The 25,831-nt window shown below is 41.0% G+C and overlaps 1 protein-coding gene across 3 annotated transcripts; it reads left to right on the top strand.

The window, feature by feature from the left end:
* Window positions 1-5,158: 5,158 nt before the first annotated feature.
* Window positions 5,159-11,806, top strand: ZNF396 (zinc finger protein 396). 3 transcript variants are annotated; one of them, XM_081252475.1, is made up of 4 exons: window positions 5,159-5,396; window positions 7,560-8,050; window positions 8,321-8,465; window positions 9,349-11,806. In XM_081252475.1, the coding sequence occupies exons 2-4, from the start codon at window positions 7,631-7,633 to the stop codon at window positions 9,801-9,803; spliced, it is 1,020 nt and encodes a 339-aa protein (XP_081108601.1). In that variant the 5' UTR covers window positions 5,159-5,396; window positions 7,560-7,630; the 3' UTR covers window positions 9,804-11,806. The 3 variants fall into 3 exon arrangements, with proteins under 3 accessions (XP_081108601.1, XP_081108602.1, XP_081108603.1); XM_081252476.1 differs by lacking the exon at window positions 5,159-5,396 and adding an exon at window positions 5,404-5,845; XM_081252477.1 differs by lacking the exon at window positions 5,159-5,396 and adding an exon at window positions 6,187-6,255.
* Window positions 11,807-25,831: the final 14,025 nt, after the last annotated feature.

The following is a 25,831-nucleotide window of genomic DNA, read 5'->3' as shown; positions in this document are numbered from 1 at the left end:
ATGAGGAATGTCGTGATGAAGGTGAGTAGAAAGTTGAGGAGTGAACGTCTCTATAATGTCATTACGGCAATCAGAGAAGAAAAAAATAAAAGGAATACAAATTGGAAAAGAAGAAGTAAAACTGTTACTGTTTGCAGATGACGTGATACTATACACAGAGAATCCTAAAGATGCCACCAGAACACTACTAGAGCTAATCAATGAATTTGGTAAAGTTGCAGGATACAAAATTAAAGCATAGAAATCCCTTGCATTCCTATACACTAATGATGAAAAATCTGAAAGAGAATTTAAGGAAATACTCCCATTTACCATTGCAACAAAAAGAATAAAATACCTAGGAATAAACCTACCTAGGGAGACAAAAAACCTGTATGCAGAAAACTATAAGACACTGATGAAAGAAATTAAAGATGATACCAACTGATGGAGAGACATACCATGTTCTTGGATTGGAAGAATCAACATTGTGAAAATGACTCTACTACCCAAAGCAATCTACAGATTCAATGCAATCCCTATCAAATTACCAACGGCATTTTGTACAGAACTAGAACAAAAAATCTTAAAATTTGTTTGGAGACACAAAAGACCCCAAATAGCCAAAGCAGTCTTGAGGGAAAAAAATGGAGCTGGAGGAATCAAACTCCCTGACTTCAGACTATACTACAAAGCTACAGTAATCAAGACAATATGGTATGGGCACAAAAACAGAAACATAGATCAATGGATAGATAGAAAGATAGAAAGCCCAGAGATAAACCCACGCACCTATGGTCAACTAATCTATGACAAAGGAGGCAAAGATATACAATGGAGAAAAGACAGCCTCTTCAATAACTGGTGCTGGGAAAACTGGACAGCTACATGTAAAAGAATGAAATTAGAACACTCCCTAACACCATACACAATAATAAAAACTCAAAATGGATTCGAGACCTAAATGTAAGACCGGACACTATAAAACTCTTAGAGAAAAACATAGGAAGAACACTCTTTGACATAAATCACAGGAAGATCTTTTTTGATCCACTTATAATGGAAATAAAAACAAAAATAAACAAATGGGACCTAATGAAACTTCAAAGCTTTTGCACAGCAAAGGAAACCATAAACAAGACAAAAAGACAACCCTCAGAATGGGAGAAAATATTTGCAAATGAATCAATGGACAAAGGATTAATCTCCAAAATATATAAACAGCTCCTGCAGCTCAATATTAAAGAAACAAACAACCCAATCCAAAAATGGGCAGAAGACCTAAATAGACATTTCTCCAAAGATATACAGATGGCCAAGAAGCACATGAAAAGCTGTTCAACATCACTAATTATTAGAGAAATGCAAATCAAAACTACAATGAGCTATCACCTCACACCAGTTAGAATGGGCACCATCAGAAAATCTACAAACAACAGATGCTGGAGAGGGTGTGGAGAAAAGGGAACCCTCTTACACTGTTGGTGGGAATGTAAATTGATACAGCCACTCTGGAGAACAGTATGGAGGTTCCTTAAAAAACTAAAAATTGAATTACCATATGATCCAGCAATCCCACTATTGGGCATATACCCAGAGAAAGCCATAATTCAAAAAGACACATGCACCCCAATATTCACTGCAGCACTATTTACAATAGCCAGGTCATGGAAGTAACCTAAATGCCCATCGACAGACAAATGGATAAAGAAGATGTAGTACATATATACAATGGAATATTACTCAGCCATAAAAAGGAATGAAACTGGGTCATTTGTAGAGATGTGGATGGATCTAGAGACTGTCATACAGAGCGAAGTAAGTCAGAAAGAGAAAAGCACATATCATATATTAACGTATATATGTGGAACCTAGAAAAATGGTACAGATGAGCTGGTTTGCAGGGCAGAAACTGAGACACAGATGTAGAGAACAAATGTATGGACACCAAGGGGGGAAAGCGGTGGGGGGGGGGGGTGTGATGAACTGGGCAATTGGGATTGACATGTATACACTGATGTGTATAAAATTGATGACTAATAAGGACCTGCTGTATACAAAAATAAATAAAATAAAATTTAAAAATTAAAAAAATAAACAAATGAAGTGATTGCCCTCTTCCTTCACTGTGTTTATAAGTAGCTTATAAAATTTACAGGGAGGGAATTCCCTGGCAGTCCAGTGGTTAGGACTCAAAGCTTTCACTGCCAAGGGCGTGGGTTCAATCCCTGGTTAGGGAACTAAGATCCCGCAAGCTGCGCCACGCAGGGAAAAAAAAAAAAAAAAAGAAGAAATTTATAAGGAGTTTACTATATAGGAGAAGCATTCAGATATAAAGCACATTTGATATTTACTTTCACATAATCTCACAAAGTGTCCAATTTTGTTTGGTGTGATTGTATGGTATTGATTAAAGCATCTCATTCAGACTCAGATTCAGGCTATCGAAAACTCCCCTCAAAAGTCCACATAAGCCACTGTCAAACCTACTCATACTGTTTTTTTTTTAAACTTCTTTAATGACGCACTATCCACCCAATGGTCAGCCTACCATCCAACAAACACCAGCCTCCCAAATATTTCCTGAATCTGCCTCCATCCTCTCCCCGCTGTGCACTAGTTCAGACCTCCATCAGTTGCAGCCTGGAACCTTGAAATAGCTTCAGAGCTGGTCACCCTACCTTCAGTTTGGTCTCCACTCAAACCCATCTTTCACATTGCCATCAGGATTTTATCTCAATTGCAGATATGCTTGAGCCACTCGCTCAAGACCCTGCTTAAAATTTTAGTTCACAGCCTTTTACTTGGCCTGCCAAATCTTTCAAAACTAGACCCCTGCTTACTTCTTCACCCTCATCCGCAGCCACTCATGTTCTGACATCCTTCAATCCAACAAATCTAAACTTTCTGCTCTGGTCCCTCAGTCTGAAATGTATCAACACTCAGCTCTCCCCAACACCTCCCTTTCTTTGTGCTTTTGTGGCATCCTGTAGGTAGCTCCATCAGAACATCTGCCACTTTGTTTGGAATAGTCAGTTTATATACTCTTCTCCTTAATTAGTCTATCAGTTCCTAAAGAGCAAGAATATGTATCTCAGGACTTCCCTGGTGGTCCAGTGGTTAAGAATCCACCTTCCAATGCAGGGGACACGGGTTCGATCCCTGGTCAGGGAACTAAGATCCCACATGCCGCGGGGCAACTAACCCGGAGCACCACAACTACTGAGCCCGCATGCTCTGGAGCCTGCGAGCCACAACTAGAGAGAAGCCTGCATGCCGCAACGAAGATCCCGCATGCCTGCAACTAAGACCTGACGCAGCCAAATAAATAAAAAAAAAGAAAAAAAAAAGAATCTGTATCTCACATCTGAATTCCCAGTGTTTACCATGCATCTGGTATACAGCTAGATGCTTGCTCTACTAGGAGCTTGTTCCTGTTAATTTCTTTCCACCCAAACATTAAAAAAAAAAAAAAGCAAACAAAAACCTGCCCTTTATCAAGCTTACTGTGAACTATTTATTACAAGCAATCTTTTATATTTGCTCCCTTTTTTTTCTTTTCTTTATTTTGGCTGCATTGGGGCTTCGTTGCTGCATGCGCACTTTCTCTAGTTGTGACGAGCAGGCGCTACTCTTCATTGCGTGCGCAGGCTTCTCACTGTGGTGGTTTCTCTTGTTGCGGAGCTCTAGGAGTGCAGGCTTCAGTAGTTGTGGCACACAGGCTCAGTAGTTGTGGCTCGCGGGCTCTAGAGCGCAAGCTCAGTAGTTGTGGTGCACAGGCTTAGTTGCTCCACGGCACGTGGGATCTTCCTGGACCAGGGCTCAAACCCATGTCCCCTGCATTGGCAGGCGGATTCTTAACCACTGCGCCACCAGGGAAGCCTCCCTTTTCTATTTTTATTTATTTGTTTGTTTATTTATTTTGCAGTACGCGGGCCTCTCACTGCTGTGGCCTTTCCTGTTGCGGAGCACAGGCTCCGGACATGCAGGCTCAGTGGCCATGGCTCAGGGGCCCAGCCGCTCCGCGGCATGTGGGATCTTCCCAGACCAGGGCACGAACCCGTGTCCCCTGCATCGGCAGGCGGACTCTCAACCACTGAGCCACCAGGGAAGCCAACCTCCCTCTTTTAAAAGAAACTTTAGGTTCTTGGGTCCAGCTATTTGGTAGAATCCTAGCTGATGCACTCACCTCTGACTTCCTGCCAAATCACATGGCTTTTCACAGTTCCTTATTCTCCTTGCAGCTTTTGACTGCTGTCCATTTTCTCCTTAAACCACCTTCTATGACTTCACACCACTGCCAAGATTGCCCTTGAGGATCTGTTTCAGGTTCCTCATTGCCTTGAGTCATTTAACCTACCCACCATCACCATAAATACATTCCCTTGTACACTTTTGGGTTGTCTTGCTATTTGTGTTAGCAATTAACTCAGCAAAACATCTTATCCCATGAAATAACGCTGTAGAAGCAAGAATTTCTTAAAAAAATAAATTCTTCAAATTTAATACCATTGTAGGTTAATTAAGATGCAAGTTTCTCCACTAATCCCCGAGGTCTGGCATAGACTGAGTAAACCAGCCTTTTCTCTCATCACTTCAGACTCCATTACTAATATACCTTTCTTTTTTGTTTGTTTGCTCATACCAAAAGGGTTTTTTTCTTCTTATTGTCGTTTATTAATTTTCAAGCATTGCTGTCCTCTCCCTGATTCCCTACTTTCCTCTACAAGTATATTTCCAAGAGTCTCTAGGGAAAGTGGGTGGAGGAGGGAGCCAATATGTGGGGCTGTGGCCTTGTAGCTCAAATTTATTTTTAAATTTACTCAAGATTATCTGAGGACATATATATGTATATATTAGTGCCAAAATATGTGCGTGCGCGGGTTCACACCTTTTCAAGCGCCATTAGGTTCTCTTGTGAAAACACGGGGGGAGTTTGGGAGGGTCAAACCCATTTCTTACGACGATACTTGGAGCGTAGCCAGCCTCAGGAGCGCAGATGGTATTACAGAAAGTTGTGCGTAGCGGTGGAAAGCCCGGGAGTCTCCTCCGTGACCTTGGCCAAGTCACAGAAACTTTGGGTTTATTCCCTGTAAAATGGGGATAACCGTACTGGGTTATCGAAAGAGTAAACGAAATAATGTAAGTAAAAGTACTCTGAGAAAAAATAATGCTGGTTTCTTTGAACGGGGATCCCGAGCAGCTGAATTCCCATCCGTCGGTATTTCGCTCTTCCCCGCAGTCCAAGAGATACCTCTCTGGAAGCCTGAGGCGCGGGCCTGGGCTCCTCTCCATGGCAACGTCTCCGGCATCCCGAGCCCCGCCCCCTCCCCGCCGCGAGGACCGGAAGCAGCGTCCTGTTGGGCGCTTCCCCGGCTTCTCCCCTAAAACGTGGGGTCGTCCTTCCTAGGCCGGAGGTGAGAGTTGAGGTCTCTTCGCTCTGCTAGGCCTCCGGGAGAAGCGACCGTCACCCGGGGGGATGGGGAAGGGATGGCCGCCGGCCACCACTCCCAACACGCGCCCGCGCACGCCCTCTTCATACCCCTCCCCGCCCCCACCCCGGCTACCTCTTCCTCACGCCCCCGGCGCTTCCCCGCGGCCTCCACCTCGTCCCCGCACCTCCTGACCTCTTACAGCGCGTGCGTGCACCCCCTCTCCTTGTCCGGGTACCCCGTGGCGCCTGACCCCCGCCCCCAAGCCGACCTTCTCCCATCACCCTCCGCGCGCTTACCTGACCTCCCGCGCACCCTCCCCCTGCGCCCATTCTCCTCGTGTGGTCTCGCGGAGTCGGGTCCCCGTCCGGGAGCGGCGCCGTGTGGTGGAGGAAGGTGTCCCGGGACCGTCGGGAGCAGGCTCAGCAGAGGAGGTATTTACAAGGGAGAGTCGGTCCCCTCGGGAAAGACCCCCGGATCTGGGACTCTGGGCGAAACCTCCCCTCCAGGGACCGGGTTCGTTACGGACCCTCGCGCGGTGTTGGGGGTTTGGTCTCTTGGGTGGAACTGAGAGCAATTGTGGACCCGGCACAGACTCCGCTCCTGGTGCGGGAGACGCAAAGTGCGTCCCGGTGGCCACTCCTGCGACTTCCAGAGGATGCTTTAGCCTAGGGGCCCTCCGTGTAACTCCCCTAGACGGCTCCAGACACGTGGCCTCAAACCCCACCTGTCGCTCCAGTCTCGATCCCAGATTCGGTTCCGGCTCAGGATCATATGGGTCTGCTGCTCCTTCTTTGCGCTGGGACCCCGGCCACCGGCTCTGGACCGCGCAGCACCATAGAAGGTGTGGATGGCCTGAGCTCAGACCCCAGCCCTGCTCCTTTGCCTTTGGTCTCGTTACCTGAGCTTGCCCAGGCGGGTTCCTCAACGTGGGGATGAAAAGAACCTTACAGGGCTTTTGTGGGGATTTAAATGAGTTTATATTTATTAAGATCCCTAGACGAGTGCTTAGCACATAGTAAATTCTCTGCGTTTCAGTTGTGGAGCACCGTATAAAGTTGTGTCATTTATTTGGTAACCTTGTCTTTCCCGGGCTAGAATATAAGCTTTATGCAACCGCAGGCTTTGTTCGGGTCACCGCCATGTCTTCAGTGCCTAGAAGAGTTCTCGGTGAAGTGAGGAAAAAAATGGTAGAGAGGAAAAATAGGGGCACATATAACAGTTTAAATTAGTTCAGTTACTAGTGATACATATATACTAAAATGCTACTAAGGAAAGTGTCTTCCCATCCCCTTCCTGCTAACAAGTTAGCGATACTTGGAGAAATTGTTGCCCCCATACATCACTATGTTGCTGGTGACACTGTGACTTGATACAGCATTTTCTATAATCTATTTGATAATACATAGCAAGATATTTGTCCCTTTTCCTTTGACCCCAGTAAGTCAAGTCCTTGGGACATCTTTGAAGGAAATAATTTGAAAGGAGAAAAATAGTATATTTTCTGAAAATGTGCTGCCCAGCATTGTTTATAATAGTAAAAATTAGAAACAGCCTAAATATTCTACAGTAAAGAGATAATTAAGTAAACAATATGGATGTCACAGATGAGCAGTAGACATGTACATGAAAAAATGGAAATACATTAAGATAGAGGAATATGCTTTTTTCTTTTGAATGGTCCCTTTAATGCCAAAGTAATATTGTTTTAAAAATTAGTAAGCATCGAAAAAAAAATCTCTGCAAAAGTACTTCTCTCGTGAGACTATTCCTTAGAGCTCCTTGCAGCAGTCTAGAAAAAATTAACTGGCTCTTCGAGGCTGACCCAGAGTCATAACTTTCCTCAGCCTTCCCTTATTTCTGTTCTCCAGGAGCTCCTCTGCAACCCTGGCTGATCTCTTATTGTGATATTTAGTCAGCCTCGTGTGCATGATTTTCAGAATAAATTGCGAATTACTCATGTATATAAATTAATGCCTCTGAGCTCTTTGATTCTCTTAAAGAAGGAAGTGTTCTTTGAAAGCATGGTTTATGTTAAGATTAAGGGCAGCACTTTCTGTACAGTCTTATGTTTCTAATCTTAGTTATATCGTTCTAAGAAGCATTTGTCTCTGTCTTGTTTCCACTTGTCTCTTTAATCATATTTAGGAGTGTCCATAAGGAGAGTTTCACCTTCTTGAAGATTAAAGCCTAGCAGTTCTGAGCTATTCCCAGTCCAAATGTCTGCAAAATTGAGAGAGACATCAAAACTCCTTCCACAAACTTCAGGGGACCCTGACTGCATTCTGGTAATGAAGGTGGAAGAGGGAGGGCAGGCCTGTAATATGACCTCCAGCCGCCACTGGAGCAGCTACTACAGCTCAGAGACCTACCGCCAGCGGTTCAGGCAGTTTGACTACCAGGAGTCACCTGGGCCCCGGGAGGCTCTGAGCCGGCTCCGCGAGCTGTGCTGTCAGTGGCTGAGGCCAGAGGTGCACAGCAAGGAGCAGATCCTGGAGCTGCTGGTGCTGGAGCAATTCCTGGCCATGTTGCCGGAGGAGCTGCAGGCCTGGTTTCAAGAGAACCGACCAGAGAGTGGAGAGGAAGCCGTGGTGATGCTGGAGGAGCTGGAGAAAGAGCATGACAGGGCGGCTGAACAGGTGAGAAGGGGCTGTGGGCATGAGGGACAAGGCTGAGTCAGGAGCTCTGGCACATCACTGGGGTTAGAGCTCCCAAATTGTACTCCCACTCAGCACAACTAAATGTAGAGTGTGGTGAGTGGACTCCCGGCTGTGCCAGAAAACAGAACGCGCCTCTGCCTTTTTCCTCCCTTTTCCTGTGTCCCAGGATAGTTTCTTCTCTGTTATTTTATCTTCAAGTCCCAACCTGATTCCCTTCTTCAGCCTCAGTTAGTACCAAACTGTTTCTAGGTCTTTCTTGGACGAAATGAGGACATGCTTGCAGAGAAGCTACCAACTTGTGAAGTCACTCAGGAGACACCATGTAGCCAGCTTAAGCCCACAAAAAAGCAACTGCAGTCGGCCTCGAAGGAGCTTCACACCTTAAGACAAAATGGTGAGGGGCAGGGTTCAGTTCATGGTGGCGGGGGGGAAGGTGGCCTCTCAGCCCACCCATCACACACATCTAGGCTGCTTTCTGTAAGCGGTCTCCAGTCTCCCCTGCTGCCTCCTGTTCCTGTGGGAACTTCCACCATTATATATCCTGCCAATGCACGTTCTCAGTATTTTGTCCTCATTTCCTTCTCAGAGATTCTTATAATATCGTTCAGGTTTTTGAATCCTTGACATCATCTCCATCCAGATTTTCAAACCTTTTTTTAAGCAGCATGGCCCTCTTCTCAATGAAATTTTATGCGGAGTTGCAATGTATTAAATAGATGAAGACACAGCTACTCTGACTAAAGCAGGAACAAGCAGTGTCAGCTCACCTCTTCTGCCGTCAGGCAGTCCCTGAGGCCCTTTTGAGGGACCCCAAGGTCACGGTCTAAAGACTGATTCATTTATTTGTATGACTTGTGTTTATTGATACTCTTGTACTAAATCTTGCTTCTTGCTCCCCACCACCACATTTAATTCCTCTCCTTCAGTCGCTCCTCTGCGTCTCCAATAATTCCTCATCTTTTAGGCCCTTTCTTTTCTTCCAGACTTTCCTCAGTTTCTAATGTATCTTTTTACCCCTACTCACCATTCTACCTTTTGCACAGAGCTTTTCATCTTTATAGTTGCCCGCCTCATCAGTATATAAACCTTCTCTTTCACCTTTTGATCTTCTCAGTGTTTTCTGCCTTACCCTCTCCATCCTCCACATTGTGGTGCGATATTTCAAACATGCCAGCTAAAAAATAGTCTATCTATATTTCATTTGGATCATTCTATTTCGTTTTCCTTCCTTCTGAACAGAGAACTGGTTACATTTGCTTTTCCATGTATTATTTCAGATAGAGACACCGGAACTATAAATGTGAAATCAGCTTCAAGGCAAAAGACTTCTTCAGGCAAAGAACTGCATTACAAAGTTTCTAACACTCTTCAAATGAATGCTTCCCAGAGTCTCACATTTAGAGGAACCTGTGAACAAGATAGAAAGTTTGAAAGAAGACAGGGAAACCGTCCTCGAAAAAAACAACACAAGTGTGATGAATGTGGGAAAGTCTTTAGTCAGAGCTCAGCCCTTAATCTACATCAGAGGATCCACAGTGGAGAGAGACCTTATACATGTGACGTGTGTGCAAAGGCTTTCAACCGAAGTGCAATCCTGATTCAACATCGAAGAACCCACACTGGGGAGAAACCCTTCAAATGTCATGAATGTGGGAAAGCCTTTAGTCAGAGCTCGAATCTTCTCAGACATAGGAAAAAACATGTTGGAGAAAAAGTCCCATCAGTGATGTGAGGGAGTCAGAGCATTTACTGAGAACTTTTTCAACAGGGGAGCAGACACAAGGCACCAATACTCCTTTAGTATAAATCGGTAGTTTCAGTGGGCACCAATTTCCTTTCAAAGGTTGTAAAAGCCACAGGAGAGAATGTAGAATATTTTCTGTCAGCATTGTTTGCTTTTCTGCTTTTCAGTACAGTGTCAGTTCAGATGATTGAGATTCTAAAGCTTAAATTGGATTTCTATCCCTAGTGCAACTCTTGAAAAGATACTCTCAGACATGTTCTGCTGTTTCCATTATTAACACAAATAATGAACTAGTGTGTTCCTTTTTAGACAAGTACATTTTCCCTGTTGAGAAGGAGTGTGTGAGTTAGTATATAAGTGGGTATTCTCCATTTCATTACTTGCACATTGGAGTTATTAGACCAAAGATTAAATCAGTTTTTTTTTTTTTAATTTCCTGGGAATTCTCTGGCAGTCCAGTGGTTAGGACTCCATGCTTTCACTGCTGCAGGCTGGGTTCAGTCCCTGATCAGGGAACTGATATCCTCCAAGTCATGTGGTGAGGCCAAAAACAATAATAATAAAATAAAATAAATTTCCCGTTTTATTTTCTGTTAACCAGATTCAAAATATGAGAATAGGATTGAGGAGACCCAAAAGAATATATACCTCAAGACCTAAGCTGAAATGTCCAGGGTCATTGTTAGGAAGCAGGTGAGTAAAGGGACTTTACTCATCTCTTACGAAAACCTGAGAACCTACATACTGTTTTGTTTCAATTTTTATAATTGAGGTATAGTTGATGTGTAATATCATCTATACATACTGTTGATGATACTAAGTAATTTCCTGTGTAGGAAAAAAAAATTATCTCCTTTACAATTTATATTGGAAATATCTCAGTGAAAGCATTAAGATTTGCTCTACATGTCTTCAGGAAGTGGCCTAAATATGATGAGTGTTCTAATAATGAACAGTTATCTGTGGGTGCTTATATAAAGTTGATGATCACTTTAACATAAAGAAATAAGGAAGATGAAGAAAAGACTGTCCAAACAAGACTGATGTTACCTGGTAAGTGCAGCACATAATGGAGAAGCGTACTTACCTGGAAATGGGAACCCTTAACAGCTGATGACTATCCTTCAGAGTTCTTCATGGCCTCTGTTATGGCATAAATCAGCTGTGAACATGTTTCAGGCATCACAGGACAACCTTTTCAGGGTCTTATGCATTCTTAGTAAGTGAGTTTCTAGACAATTTATCATGATGTTAAGACCTTGGATTTTGATACTCTTGTACAAATGAGAAAATCACTAAAGTTCAATTTAAAGAGTCCATTGAGTTTAACCCACATTTAATTCAATCAGATTCTCTTGTTTAAAAAGTAAATGACTAGTATTTTTTTTAAGTATTCTGACAATATATAACATAATGTCCCTCTTTCCAGGGATTCTTAATAAAATTCTGTATGTATTACAAGAATACATGGATTGTCGTGTCTCCCATGGTGCCACTGTTACCCAACATGGAGGCAACCATGAGAAATGAAAGTCCTTAGAAGGAGAAGGGAAGATAGGCCTCATGGTGAACTTCTTTGTTCCTCATGAAGTGTAAACGTTTCATTATCAGAAAATCCAGTCTTATCTAGTGCTTGGAGTAACTCCTGAGACAAATGTGGGATTACATGCTCTGCTTAGTTAGAATATTGATAAATATTAGATTAGTAAGGGGAGTGGAGAATACAAATTTTAATTATAGAATTTTCTGATAGTGATTATACTTTGTAGCTCTAGTAAATATGATTAAGTATTGAGTTTTATACATTTTCATTTATTAAAAATGTAGGAGTCTTTTTATTTGTGTCTCATTCTTTTTGTAATCAAAGAGAGGAACAAGCCATCTATTAAAGCAGCAAATGCCTCAAAAGATACATGTATTGTAAATTACTGCTTAATCATGGAAAGAGTTTTTTGGGTACTATGTGAATAAAATGACAGAATCTAAATCAAGTATTCTGAGGGAAGCGTCTTTCTTCACTTGCTTCTGCCATAAACTTTGCAAGATTACATTGTCTTCAGTGTGAATAATCTGAACTTCTCCACCAGACAGTAATGTGAATCATATCATCTTAGAATAATGAATCTTTAAAGGGTGTCGCTGAGTACTCTTAAGTTATCTTGCACTTACATAGGTCTCCTAATAAGTAGAAGGTGCTAGTTTATCTAACTGGAGAATTAATATGACTTGGTGTAACCTTCATAAAATTAGCATATTAGCATCCCATCAAATTGATCAATTTCCACAGATAGTAAATACTCCAAAATGAAATTGGTGTTTTTTAAATGAATTTCACTTCATCTGAGCCTGTATTATTATCTGTAATCCTATGTTCCCTCTTTCTCTGCCATTTTCTTCAGAGACCAGGTCAGATGTTTGTCACTGTCCTTGAAACTTCCTGTATCAGGAATGCTTCTGGATACAAAATCCACCTTTGATGGCTTAAACAAATTAGACTTTGCAACCAAAAATCTGGAGGCGAGCTGCTGCTAGCTGTCAATCAGCAGCTGAACAATGACTTGTCTGGCTGCTGTCTCTGCACTTCTTTGGGCCTTTCCTTCATACTTATTTTCTCAGATATGCAAGAGAGCTGTCCCAGCTCTGGGAATGGCATCTGAGGTCAAGTCAGAGAGGAAGAGGGACTCCAGCCATGGCCATGTCCTCTACTAGGAAAAGGGAAAGCTTTCCAAGAAACCCCAGCAAAATTCTGCTTATGTTTCCTTGTGGCAGGTGTGTCTAGTAAAGCCAGTGTTTTCGACTCCTAGAGGAAAAGCTGCAGGGCAGATGGGGATTGGGAACCACACTGAGTCAGCCAACAGTGTTTGCCATACTCCTCCTTGGCCACTTTCCTTTTCATGAGCAGATGGCTATGATTTTGCCTCCTTCATTATCAAAAAAAAAAAAAGATGAGAACTCCACCAAGTTTGTCAGCTTATGTACATCTCACCCATCATTTACTCTCCCCTTCCTTTCAGAATGAAAGAGGGGTCTCTTCTCTGGTCTCTCAGCATTCCTTCCCACCTCTGAAGGATGTTGGCTGCCATCAGTTATTCTCTCTCTTTTTTATTCATCCTTTTGCCTTCCTTCAGGATCCATCTCTTCAACATTCAAATATGCTGATGTGACTTTTCTAGCATATTCTTTGAAATTCAAGATGGTGGCTAATCCCTGAGTTGGGGGGAGCAAAATGCCCCTTAGTTTTGCCTCCTTCATATGCATGCATCTCTTTCAAACACAGTGATCTTTCTAAAACATAAATTTGATTATGTACCCTCCTTGCTTAAAACACAAGCCACCTATTGCTTTTTCCCCCTCTTTGGCCAAGCCGCGCATCTTGCAGGATCTTAGTTCCCCCACCAGGGATTGAACCTGGGCCCTCAGCAGTGAACACATGGAGTCCTAACCACTGGACCACCAGGGATTTCCCCCCATTGCTTTTAATATAAAGTCAGAACTCCTAAACAAGGTTTTTGAGGCTCTTCATGATGTGACCACAGCTTACCATTTCAGCTTTCTCTTTTGTTACTGCCTCCTTAATACTCTATGCTGAAGACATTCTGAATTAGAAGTCCTTCTCCTGCCTCTGGGCCTTTGCATGTGTTCCTTTTAAACTCTTATCCAGCATCTGCACTTTATCTAACTCCTGTGTATTCTTCAGGTTTTAGCTTAAATGGCACTTCTTCCAGGAAGCCTACTGTTAACATCCTAAGAGTAGTTTGGGACCACCTCCACACCTTTCTATTGAATCCATAGCAATCTGTTCTCACCCTGGCATTACATTTATCACATGAAATACAATATTTTTAAAATATCAAACTACAATCGGCCATTAAAAAGAACAAAATAATGCCATTTGCAGCAACATGGATGGACCTGGAGATTGTCATACTGAGGGAAGTAAGTCAGACAGAGAAAGGCAAATATATGCTGCTTATATGTGGAATCTAAAAAAAAAAAAAAAGGTACAGTTGAACTTATTTACAGAACAGAAATAGAGTCACAGGTGTAGAATTTATGGTTACCAGGGGGGAAGTGTCAGGGGAGGGATAAATTGGGAGATTGGGACTGACATACACACTACTGTATATAAAACAGATAACTAATAAGGACTTACTGTATAGCACAGGGAACTCTACTCAGGACTCTGTAATGACCTATTCGGGAAAAGAATCTTTAAAAGTAGATATATGTATATGTATAACTGATTCACTTTGCTGTACAGCTGAAACTAACACAGCATTGTAAATCAACTATACTCCAATAATTTTTAAAAGATAAAATATCAAACTGCAAATATGGCCCAAGGAAGAGGAGGAATGATATTTTGAGAAGAAAGAAGTCATGGAATAGTAAAAGAAAAAAAAAGCCCTCCTGATCCTCAGACTTGTGAGACAAAGAGAAGGTCAGACACAGGTGACGTTTCATCTCTGCAGAAATGCTGGAGGGGGTTGGGAGAGAACTTGAAAGGGCAGAAAGCTGGGCTTACTTGTCATTGAGTGCATTGGGAAAATAATTGCTGAACAGACTTCCTGTGCTCCAACACTGGACTATTGTAAAAATGGCAATACAGAGTTAGTAAAGAGTCTACCAGCTACCATGTGATTTAGAAGATACGTAGCCGTTCCCCCTGCCCGATGGGGACCTTGGAAAGTAGCTGATTGAACCACCTGGAGAGTTGGGATCATTGGACAAAGTAACTTTGTGGAACTTTTAGCCAGAACTGTGAGTCTCGGCTACACCTCAGAGGGGTGGCTAGAGCCCAGGTGGAGACAAATCATGAAGGAAGGGATACTGGCCTCCTGCCTCACCAGAAGAACAGATCACTTACTGCTGCAGGTTTGGTGAGCAAGCACCACAGCAGACTAGCTGCCCAGAATAGAAACCAGAGAGATCAGGAGGATAGCAAGGCCATCTGAGACCCAATCCACAGCACCACCTCACCACAGGGAATATAAACTCTCTTCCCAGACATCCAGATGGCAGAGAAGGGCAGAGGGAGAAATAGCCGTAATAGGGAGTTGAACTTAAAATGGACTGAATAATTTAATTCAACTCTTTCATCACTACCACTCCCCACTCAATGGGGTGGGAATTCAAGAAGCAAAAACATCAGTTATAAAAAACAAGCTCCACTTTTCAATGTGATAGCTTTTTATCCACTAAGTGGATACTATATCTACTCCTGTATTGACCTCACTATGCTGTGTTTCTCGAGAGCATGAGCTGCCTCATTCATGTGTTTCTCAAGCATCAGGCACAGTACATGCCCATAATAGGCACTCAAATATTTGTGAAATGAAAATATTTGCAAATCTTATATGTGATAAAGGGTTAATATCCAGAATATGTAAAGAACTCCTATAATTCAACAGGAAAAACAAAAACAAAACTCGAACAACCCATTTCAAAAATGGGCAAACGACATGAATAGACATTTCTCCAAAGAAGATATATAAATGGCCAGTAAGTACAGGAAAAGATGTTCCATCTCGCTAATCATTTGGGAAATGCAAATCAACACCTCAGTGAGATACCACCTCCCACCCATCATGCTGGCTGATTAAAAATACAAAAAATAGGGCTTCCCTGGTGGCGCAGTGGTTGAGAGTCCGCCTGCCGATGCAGGGGACACGGGTTCGTGCCCCTATCCCGGAAGATCCCACATGCCGCGGAGCGGCTGGGCCCGCGAGCCATGGCCGCGGAGCCTGTGTGTCCGGAGCCTGTGCTCCGCAACGGGAGAGGCCACAGCAGTGAGAGGCCCGCGTACAGCAAAAAAAAAAAAAAAAAAAAAAATACAAAAAATAACAAGTGTTGGCAAGGATGTGGAGAAACTGGAACCCTTGTGCACTGCTGATGGGAATGTAAAATGGTACAGCCACTGTGGAAAACAGTTTGGTGGTTCCTCAAAAAGCTAAACATAGAATTACCACATGGTGTGGCAATTCCACTCCTGGTATATACCCCAAAGAACTGAAAGCATGGACTCAAACCAATACTTGTACACTCATGTTCAGAGCAGCATTATTTACAACAACCAAAAAGTGGAAGCAACCAAGTGTTCATCAATAAATCAATGGATAAGCAAAAATATGGTGTACACATACAATTGGAATATCATTTAACGTTAAAAAGCAATGAAATTCTGATACGGGTATCCCCTGCTTTTCAAAAGTTCACTTTACACCACTTTGCTTTTACGAAAGACCGACCTTAGTACAGGTTTTCCCCACTATCTGAAAGTAGAGTGTTCCTATGAAACTTTTCATAAGCCGAAATGGTGTAAAGCAAAGAAGCAATTACCGTAGACACAGTTCTAAGCTATGGCGGTTTCATGCTGAGATGCTGAGAGTAGTTCAGGAAGGAGCTTGGCGGTGCCACTCGAGCTGCTTGGGCTGCTTGCTGCCTCTATAACAGCTTGCCGCCAAAACAAATGCTCAATGCTATCATTGCTTTTTGCCTTTTTCCTTAAAAGTGAAAATCCTCCTCAGATTTGTTTCAGTTAGTGAAAACAGGTACAGGTATCCTCTGCTTTTTGAAAGTTTGCTTTCCATCACTTCACTTTTATGAAAGACCTACATTAGTACCTATTTAACCTTCCGTAATAGAGACAGTATGCTCCCCAAACGGCAAGACTGGCACAGCCAAGCTCCTTCCCTGGAACTACACCAAGCATCTCAGCATCAAGCTGCCATAGCTTTGAACTGTGTCTGTGAGCATATGTGCTTTATCTTGATTTATTTCACGTATCCGTTAGCAAGATGTGTCGTAAAGTAATCGATTCTTTGCTTTACACCATTTCGGCTTCCGAAAGGTTTCATAGAAACTCCCTGCTATGGGATAGCAGAGGAAACTGGTACATGCTACAACATGAATGAACCTTGAAAACGTGCTAAGTGAAATAAGCCAGACAAAAAAGGATGAATATTGTATGATTCTACTTACATGAGGTATCTAGGATAGGCAGATTCATAGAGACAAAGTAGAATAGTGGTTACCAGGGCAGGGGGGAGAGAGGAATGAGGAGTTGTTTAATGGGTACAGAGTTTCTGTTTAGGGTGATAAAAAAGTTCTGGAAATGGATAATTGTGATGGCTGTACAACATTATAAATGTACTTAATGCCCCTGAATTGTACACTTAAAAATGGTTAAAATGGTAAACTTTATATTTTACCACATGAGCATTGGAAGAAACAAAAAGGAAATCACTTTTCTATAATCCTGTCCTAATAACATTTATATTCTAGTAAAAAAAAAAAGGAATAAGAAGAAGAAGAAACCCTATGGAATGCTGAAAAGCAGAAGATCTGGAAGATAAAATCCAAACCAGTGTTTGGTGAAGGGACTAACAAATAATATTCTCTTTGCCACTAACACTTAGGACAGGCAATGATGAGACTATCCCAGCAGCCCTAAAAGAAGATTTGAATGGACTATATGGGCTACAAATCCTGGATGGCTAGTAAATAATATTAAAATTAGTGACAATTTCTATCTTGGATTCAATGTATTTCCTTATATAAAGCTATATGCTAAGTTAATTACTTTATTGATTCCTGAAACTTTAAACTAATGGATGTATCTTATTGTCTGGCTCTCTTAATCATACTTGAGTTTGAATTTAGCACAGATTAACTGGTTTGTCTTCAAATGAAGGATTACTTTTATTCAAAGACTACAATGACATTGAGTGGCAGCTAAACTAAGGAACTCTACTGTCAGAGCTAATGATCAGCCAGGTAGACATCTGCAGTCTTTTCCTATGCAGCTTTGCTGGCTCCAGTCTATTGAAGAAGGAGTTGTCAGGATTCTAGGTAGAATATCTCCAGCTGGACATGTCAGTGAGGCTGCATCAGAACTGAGTTAGTCCATGAAAGTTTACTTTTGATTCATTGGCTATTAGCCGTCTTGTCACCTAGGTGGTTTTACAGTTTGATTTTTTTAATATTCATTCAACCCCAAATGATTAGTCTAAGCCAATTATGATAATCCTATTCTACTTGCAAGTAATTTTGATTTAGGAACAGGCATATCACTCAATTTGGCCCAATGAGACATTAGGGGAAGCCTGCTGCATGGCTTCTGGAAAAGTTTGCTTTCTTCTAAAAAAGACATAGGGACCTCCCTGGCAGTCCAGTGGTTAAGGCTCTGCACTTCCACTGCAGGGGGCGAGGGTTTAATCCCTGGTCGGAGAACTAAGATCCCACATGCTGCGCTGCGCAGTCAAAAAAAAACGAGACATGAAGAAGAGATGATGCTTTTCTATCTCCAGATGTTGTTGTGACTGGTTATGACAGCAGGTAGTGCTGCAACAGCTGGAAGATGAAGCAGAACCATGTGGAGGAAGGAGCCAAGAGTACTACAGATAAGCAGGACTGAAGCCCTGAGGTAACAAGTTTTTTTTTTTCCTGAGGTACCATTCCTTTAAATACTTATATTAGAAGAGACAAAAGACTTAAAATCAGTGATCTGATTATCTACTTTATGAAGCCAGGGAATGGGACTTCCCTGATGGCTCAGTGGTTAGGAGTCCGCCTGCCAATGCAGGGGACACAGGTTCAATCCCTGGTCCAGGAAGATCCCACATGCTGAGAGGCAACTAGGCCTGTGTGCCACAACTGCTGAGCCTGTGCTCTATAGCCCGCGAGCCACAACTACTGAGGCCCTCACGCCTGGAGCCCATGCTCTGCAACAAGAGAGGCAACTGCAATGAGAAGACCACGCACCACAATGAAGAGTATCCCCCGCTCACCGCAACTAGAGAAAGCCCATGCACAGCAACAAAGACCCAACGCAGCCAAAAATAAATTAATTAAAGAAAAAAAAAGAAGTCAGGGAAAAAAACAAAAGAGCAATTTAAAACTAAAGTAAGCCAAAGGGGGGAAATGATCAGAATAAAAACAGAGGATCTGGTTCTAGGCAAGATGGAGTAAGTACACTCCAACCTGTCTCTCTCTAAAGAGAGATTCCCACAGAATCCTGGACAGAAAGCATGGAACTTTCATGCTGAGGACTCCTCAATGTAAATAATAACAAGCAGACTGGGGAAGAAGACTAGAATTTCAAGTTCCACTGAATTTACCCTTTTTCCCTTTTGGTATCACCTGGCCTGGACTCAAAGGGAGCCTGAAACCCTGAAGTGCACACAGAAAATAACTCCAAGAGAAGTGTTCTGTGTCTGGCCCAAGGGATGGCAAAGGGGCTTCTAAGGGTCCAGAGAATAGGGGAAATCCCGCATCTTTTTTTTTTTTTCATTCAACTTCTCTCCCTATGGCAGTGGCAGTGGCAGCAGGAGCAGCACAGCAATGGCAGGGGTCACAGGGAAGGCACCTGAAACTAAGAGAGAGGGGAACCCTTCACTCTGATCAGAGGAGCTTTGGTCCCAAGAGCATGGTGCCAATCCCCATTACTTTTATTCTCTTGGTGTCCTATCACTCCTTTGACCAGGATGCAGATGTAGTTGAGAGAAGTAAATATCAGAGCAAGGAAAATAAAACCCCAGCTTTCTAGCTGGAAGACTAGTAAGGGAGGCCTCAAGGAGTGAGAAAGTGTTGCATTTGTTGCAGAGACTAGACAGATCAAGAGTGATCCCCACAAGTAGTGTATGAACCCCTCTGCTCACCTCTAAACTATGCATGCGTGGATCTGACCCTAAACATCAGAGCACAGGCATTGAGAACTGAGCTACAGGGCAGACTACCGCCCAGAATCCAGACTGGCCAATGAGTGGCATACACATAGGACTAGAAATGTTTGGAAACTGAACTGACTTTGGAAAGCCCAAACAGTGCAGATCAGACCTTGTAACCTGATCCTAACAAGGGCAGCTCCTTGCTAAAACAAACAAACAAGTCAACCTTCAACTTAGGGTTTAAATGATACCCAGAATCTGCTAACATAATATTCAAAATGTGCAGTATACAGTGCAAAATTGCTAAGCATAGGAAGAACCAGACTATCTCAATTTGCAAAGAGAAAGAAAATCAAATTATACCAAGGCCTAGGTGACATAGATTTTAGAGTTATCAGAAAAAGACTTTAATCAGATATTATAACCCTGCTTAGGAAGTAAGGGTGAATGAATGGAAAGACAGGAAACATCAGCAAAGAAATAGAAGGTATAAAGAAGACCCAAATGGAAATTTTAGTGCTGAAAAATACAACCAAAATAAAATATTCACTTGATGAGCTTAATGGAACAATGTAGATGACAGAGGAAATAGCTATAGATCAGTAGAAATCATCCAATTTAAACAACACAGAGAATAAAAGATTGAAAAACAGAAAAAAAACAGACAGTACAAAAAAAGGAAACTACAATCCAAAATCCTTAAGGAACACAGGCACAAAATTCCTCAACAAAATATTATCAAACTGAATCCAGCAATGTGTAAAAAGAATAAAACACCTGGACCAAGTGGGGCTTATCCCAGGACTATAAGGTTGACTCAGTATTCAAAATCAAAGAAACACACCAGATTAGTAGTTTCAAAGAGAAAACACCACATGGTCATATCAATTAATGCAGAAAGAGTGTTTGACAAAATTCACCACCCACTGATAAGAAAAAATAGGAACTTCCTCAAACTAATAAAGGGCATCTATTAAAAAGCTAGAATTCACTACAAACCTATTAGACTGGCCAAAACCTGGAACACCAACAACACCAAATGTTGATGAGGATATGGAGCAACAGGAACTCTCACTCATTGGTGGTGGGAACGCAAAATTGTACAGATACATTGGAAGACAGTTCGGTAGTTTCTTCCAGAACTAAACATACTCTCTTGCAAATGATATGACCAATAAGGGGAAAATATCCAAAATACATAAATAACTCATACAACTCAACATCAGAAAAACAAACAACCCATTTTAAAAACGAGCAGAAGACCTGAACAGACATTTTCCCAAAGAGGACATTCAGTTGGCCAACAGGCACATGAAAAAATGCTCAATATTGTTAATCATCAGGGAAATGCAAATTAAAACCACAATGAGATATCACCTCACACCTGTCAGAATGGCTATCATCAAAAAGAACACAAATAACAAATGCTGGCCAGGAGGTGGATAAAAGGGAACCCTTGTACACTATCCATGGGAGTGAAAATTGGTGCAGCCACTGTGGAAAACAGTATGGAGATTTCTCAAAAAACTAAAACTAGAACTACCATATGACCCAGCAATTCCAGTTGTGGGTATGTATCAAAAAAACTGAAAACATTAATTCGAAAAGATAATTGCAGTATATCCAGACAATGGAATACTATTCAGGGCTAAAAAAGAGATGAGCTGTCAAGACGTGAAAAGGCATGGAGAAATGTTAAATGCATATTACTAAGTGAAAGAAGCCAATCTGAAAAGACTATGTACAATATGATTCCAACTGTATGACATTATGGAAAAGGCAAAACTATGGAGACAGTAAAAAGTTGCCAGGGGTGGGGGAGAGTAGAGAGATGAATAGCCAGAGCACAGAGGATTTCAGGGCAATGAAAATACTCTTTATGATATTATAATGATGGTTATATGACATTATACATTTGTCCAAACCCATAGAATGTACAACACCAAGTGTGAACCCTAAGGTAGACTACGGACTTTGGGAGATTATGATGTGTTAATGTAGGTTCATCCTTGGTTTAAAAAAATGTGTGTGTGTGTGTGTGTGTGTGTGTGTGTGTATACCATTCTGGTGAGTGATGTTGATAATGAGAGAGGCTATGCATGTATAGGGGCAGGGGATATCTTCTTCTCAATTTTGTTGTAAACCTAAAACTGCTCCAAAAAAAGTCTTACATAAAGCAAAAAAACCAAAACAACAAACAAAAACCTCTAGAGTTAAGATCATACTTAATTGTGAAAGACTGAATACTTTTTCCCCTAAGAGATATCTACTCTTTCCTCTCTTACTCAGTATTGAATGGCGAGTCCTAGCCAGTACAATAAGGCAAAGAAAAAGAAATCAAAATAATACAGATTGGAAATTAATTTGCCCTATTCACAGATACCATGATTATCTCCATAGAAAATTTCACTGACTCTATAAAAAATATTCAAAATACTAATGATGGAGTTATCATGGTTAATTTTATGTGTCAACTTGATTGAGTTAAGGGATGCCCAGATACCTGGTAAAACCTTATTTCTGGGTGTTCCTGTGAAGGTATTTCCAGAAGAGATTAGCATTTGAATCAGTAGATTAAGTGAAGAAGTTCACCCTTGTATTGGGAGTTTGGGATTAGCAGAGGCAAACTATTATATATAGAATGGATAAACAACAAGGTCCTCCTGTATAGCACAGGGAAATATTCAATATCCTGTGATAAACCATAATGGAAAAGAATATGAAAAAGAATGTACCTATGTAACTGAATCACTTTGCTGTACAACAGAAATTAATACAACATTGTAAGTCAACTACACTTCAATAAAATAAATTTAAAAAAAGATGAAGTTCACCTTCACCAATATGGGTGGGCATCATCCAATCTCTTGAGGACCTGAAAAGGCAAAGGATGGGCATACTTGCTCTCTCTGCTTGAACTGAGATATCCATTTTTTCCTGCCTCTCAGACGTCAGCCAGAATTTATTACATCTCCAACTTTCCGGATTCCCCAGTTTACAGATAGAAGACTGTGGAACTTCTTAGCCTTCATAACTGTAAGCCAACTTCTAGAACATATCTTAGATAGATAGATACAGATATATGGATATATATCCTATTGGTTCTGTTTCTCTGGAGAGCCTTGACTAATACAGGAATTTATCAAGGTTGTAGGATACAAGTCAATACACAAAAATCAATTATATTTATAAATACAGCTGTGAACAACTGGATATTTTAAAATATCATTTTAAATAGCTCCAAAAATCAGTTAACACTCAGAAATAAATTGAATAAAACATGGGCAGGATCTACACACTGAAATATACAAAATGCTGATGAATAAAATCAAAGAAAATTTAAATGGAGAGATATAATGTGTATCCATGGATTGATAGACTCAATATGATTAACATGCCAGTTGTCCATAAAATTGATCAATAGATTTAATGCAATTCTGACAGAATTCGGTAGGATATTTTGTGTAGATATAAGCAAGCTAATTCTAAAAGTTTTATGGAATGCTAAATGAACTATATATACCTAAAATAATTTTGAAAAGAAAAACAAAGTTGGAGGACTCACACTACCAGATTTTAAACAATTATTATAAAGCTATAGTAATCAAAGACGTGATATTGAGATAGACACAGAGATCAATGTAACGTATTAGAGAGTTCAGAAAAAGATCCGCACAAATATGGCTAACTGATTTTTTTTATAAAGATGGAGGGCTTCCCTGGTGGTGCAGTGGTTAAGAATCCACCTGCCAATGCAGGGGACACGGGTTCAAGCCCTGGTCCGGGAAGATTCCACATGCCATGGAGCAACTGAGCCCGTGCACCACAACTACTGAGCCTGCCTTCTAGAGCCCTCGAGCCACAACTACTGAGCCCGCGTGCCACAACTACTGAAGCCTGCACACCTAGATCCCGTGCTCCACAACAAGAGAAGCCACCACAATGAGAAGCCTGCGCACCACAATGAAGAGTAGCCCCTCCTCACCGCAACTAGAGAAAGCCCACGCACAGCAACAAAAACCAAATGCAGCCAAAATAAATAAAAAAAAAAAAGATGGAAATGCAATGCAATAAAAACAAAACAAACTTTTTATCAAATAGAACAACTGGACATCTATATGGAAACACACATATACACAAACTCTCAACCTATAATTCATACCTTATATAAAAATTAATGTAATATAAATCATACATCTAATATTAAATGTAAAAATATAAAACTTTTAGAAGAAAACATGAGAGAATCTTCAGGTCCTGGTGTTAGGAATTCTTAGCTATGGCACCAAAAGGACTAGCCATAAAATTTAAAAATGGATAAATTGGAGTTCATCAAAATTAAACATTTTTCTCTGTGAAACACACTATTAAAAGAATATAGAGATAGATATAATTTTTAATAGTGATTTTCCAGATTCATACTTTATGTACCAAATATTGATTTTGGCTCAATATTTCTTTCTTTTTTCATTTTTTAAAATTCAATTTATTCAAACTAAAAAAAGCAAAAATCATATATATTAGTCAGCTCCAGCTGCTATAACAAGATACTATAAACTGGGTGGCTTAAATAACAGGAATTTAGTTCTTACAGTTCTGGGGGTTGGGAAATCCAAGGTCAAGGTGCCAGCTGATTTGGTTCCCAGGTGAGGGCTCTCTTCCTGTCTTGCAGATGGCCATCTTCTTGCCTTGTCTTCACATGGTGGAGAGAGAGAGGAAGCAAGCTCTCTACGTCTCTTTTTATAAGGGAACTAATCGCATCGTGGAGTCCCCACTCTCATGACCATGTCTAACCTAATTACCTCCCAAAGGGTCCATCTTCAAATACTATCACACTGTGGGTTAGGGCTTCAACATGTGAGTCTGGGAGGTGGGCACAAATATTCAGTCCATAATACTATATGACCCAGCAATTCCACTTCTAGATATTTACTCTAGAGAGATAAAAACTTATGGTCACACAAAAGCATGTCCATTAGTATTTATAGTAGCTCTATTCAAAATCACCCAAATCTGGAATCAACCCAAAAGTCCTTCAATGGATGAATGGATAAACAGACTGATACCTACAGTACCACTCAGCAATAAAATGAAATGCACTATTGAGACATGCAACAACATAGATGAATCTCAAAGGTAGTATGTTTAATGAAAGTTATGTAAAAGGCTAAATACTTTATGATTCCATTTGTATTACATTGTGTAAAAGTCATTGATGGATTATAAATCAGTGGTTGCCGTGGGTTAGGCAGTAGGAAAGTTGTGGGTACATCTTGAGGGAGTTTTGTGGAATGATAAAACTATACTGTATCATGATTTTGGTGGTAGTTTTACAATCTGTACATGTTTTAAAACTCCTAGAGCTATCTGCTAAAACAGAACTAATTTTACCATATATTAATTTCTTTTAAAAGGAGCAGAACTCCATGAAATAGAAAACAAAAGTAATAGAGCAAATAAATGAACCCAAAAGTTGTTACTTTGAAAGATTAATAAAATTGATAAATTTCAAGCAAAACTGATAAAGAAAAAGAAACAAGAGTACCAATTTCAGGAATGAAAAAGGGGACATCACTACTGATCCTGTAGACAGGATATTAAGGAAATATTATGAACAACTTTATGCTAATACATCTGACAACTTACATGAGTTAGATAAATTTCTTGAAATACACAAACTACTGCCCCGTACATCTCATTGATCAGAACAGAATCATTTGGCCATTCCTAGTCATTAGGGAGGCAAAGTGAATACATGGTAAAGAGAAAGAGAGAAGTCATGGATGGTTTAGCTCAATCACAACTTATTACCTATGTGCTGGGCACAGTCTTGGGCCCCCGAAATAAAAAAAATGAGGGGTGTATTAGAAGTAAGGGGGAGTGCTTTATGTAGGAAGCTAACAATGCCTGCCACAGTTACCTTTTTAGTCACTTGCAATGAAAAGATTCCTAGTGCAGTGCATTTATTAGCTAAAATGGAATATTTAACCAGTGTATTTTAAATGCCCAGAGGGAGATACTTTTGAGCTGAGGAGAAGGTATGAGAGCTCCAAAATAATTGTTAGAGAAAATCCTAGAAAAGATACTTTTTGGACAAAATATGGTAACACCAAATCTGAAGGTCTGTGTTTTTGTTCAGTGTGAAAACTTTTCTTATTTCACTTCCTTCATCTCCGGGTGCCTCCGTTCCCCTTCAGCATACTAATTCATTTAGGTGCCCCTGCTGGTATTCTTTTTTTTTTTTTTTTTCCTGCTGGTATTCTTAAGCTCTTTTACTGTAGCACTTCTACATTGTCTTGTAAATACTTGTTTTCTATGTCTATCTCTTTGTTTTCTATGTCTATTTCC

Source organism: Mesoplodon bidens (genome assembly GCF_964165515.1).
Source record: "Mesoplodon bidens genome assembly, chromosome: 13".
Classification (NCBI taxonomy): domain Eukaryota; kingdom Metazoa; phylum Chordata; class Mammalia; order Artiodactyla; family Ziphiidae; genus Mesoplodon; species Mesoplodon bidens.
Note: the sequence above shows the minus strand (reverse complement) of the source record. Positions and strands in the feature narration are given on the sequence as shown.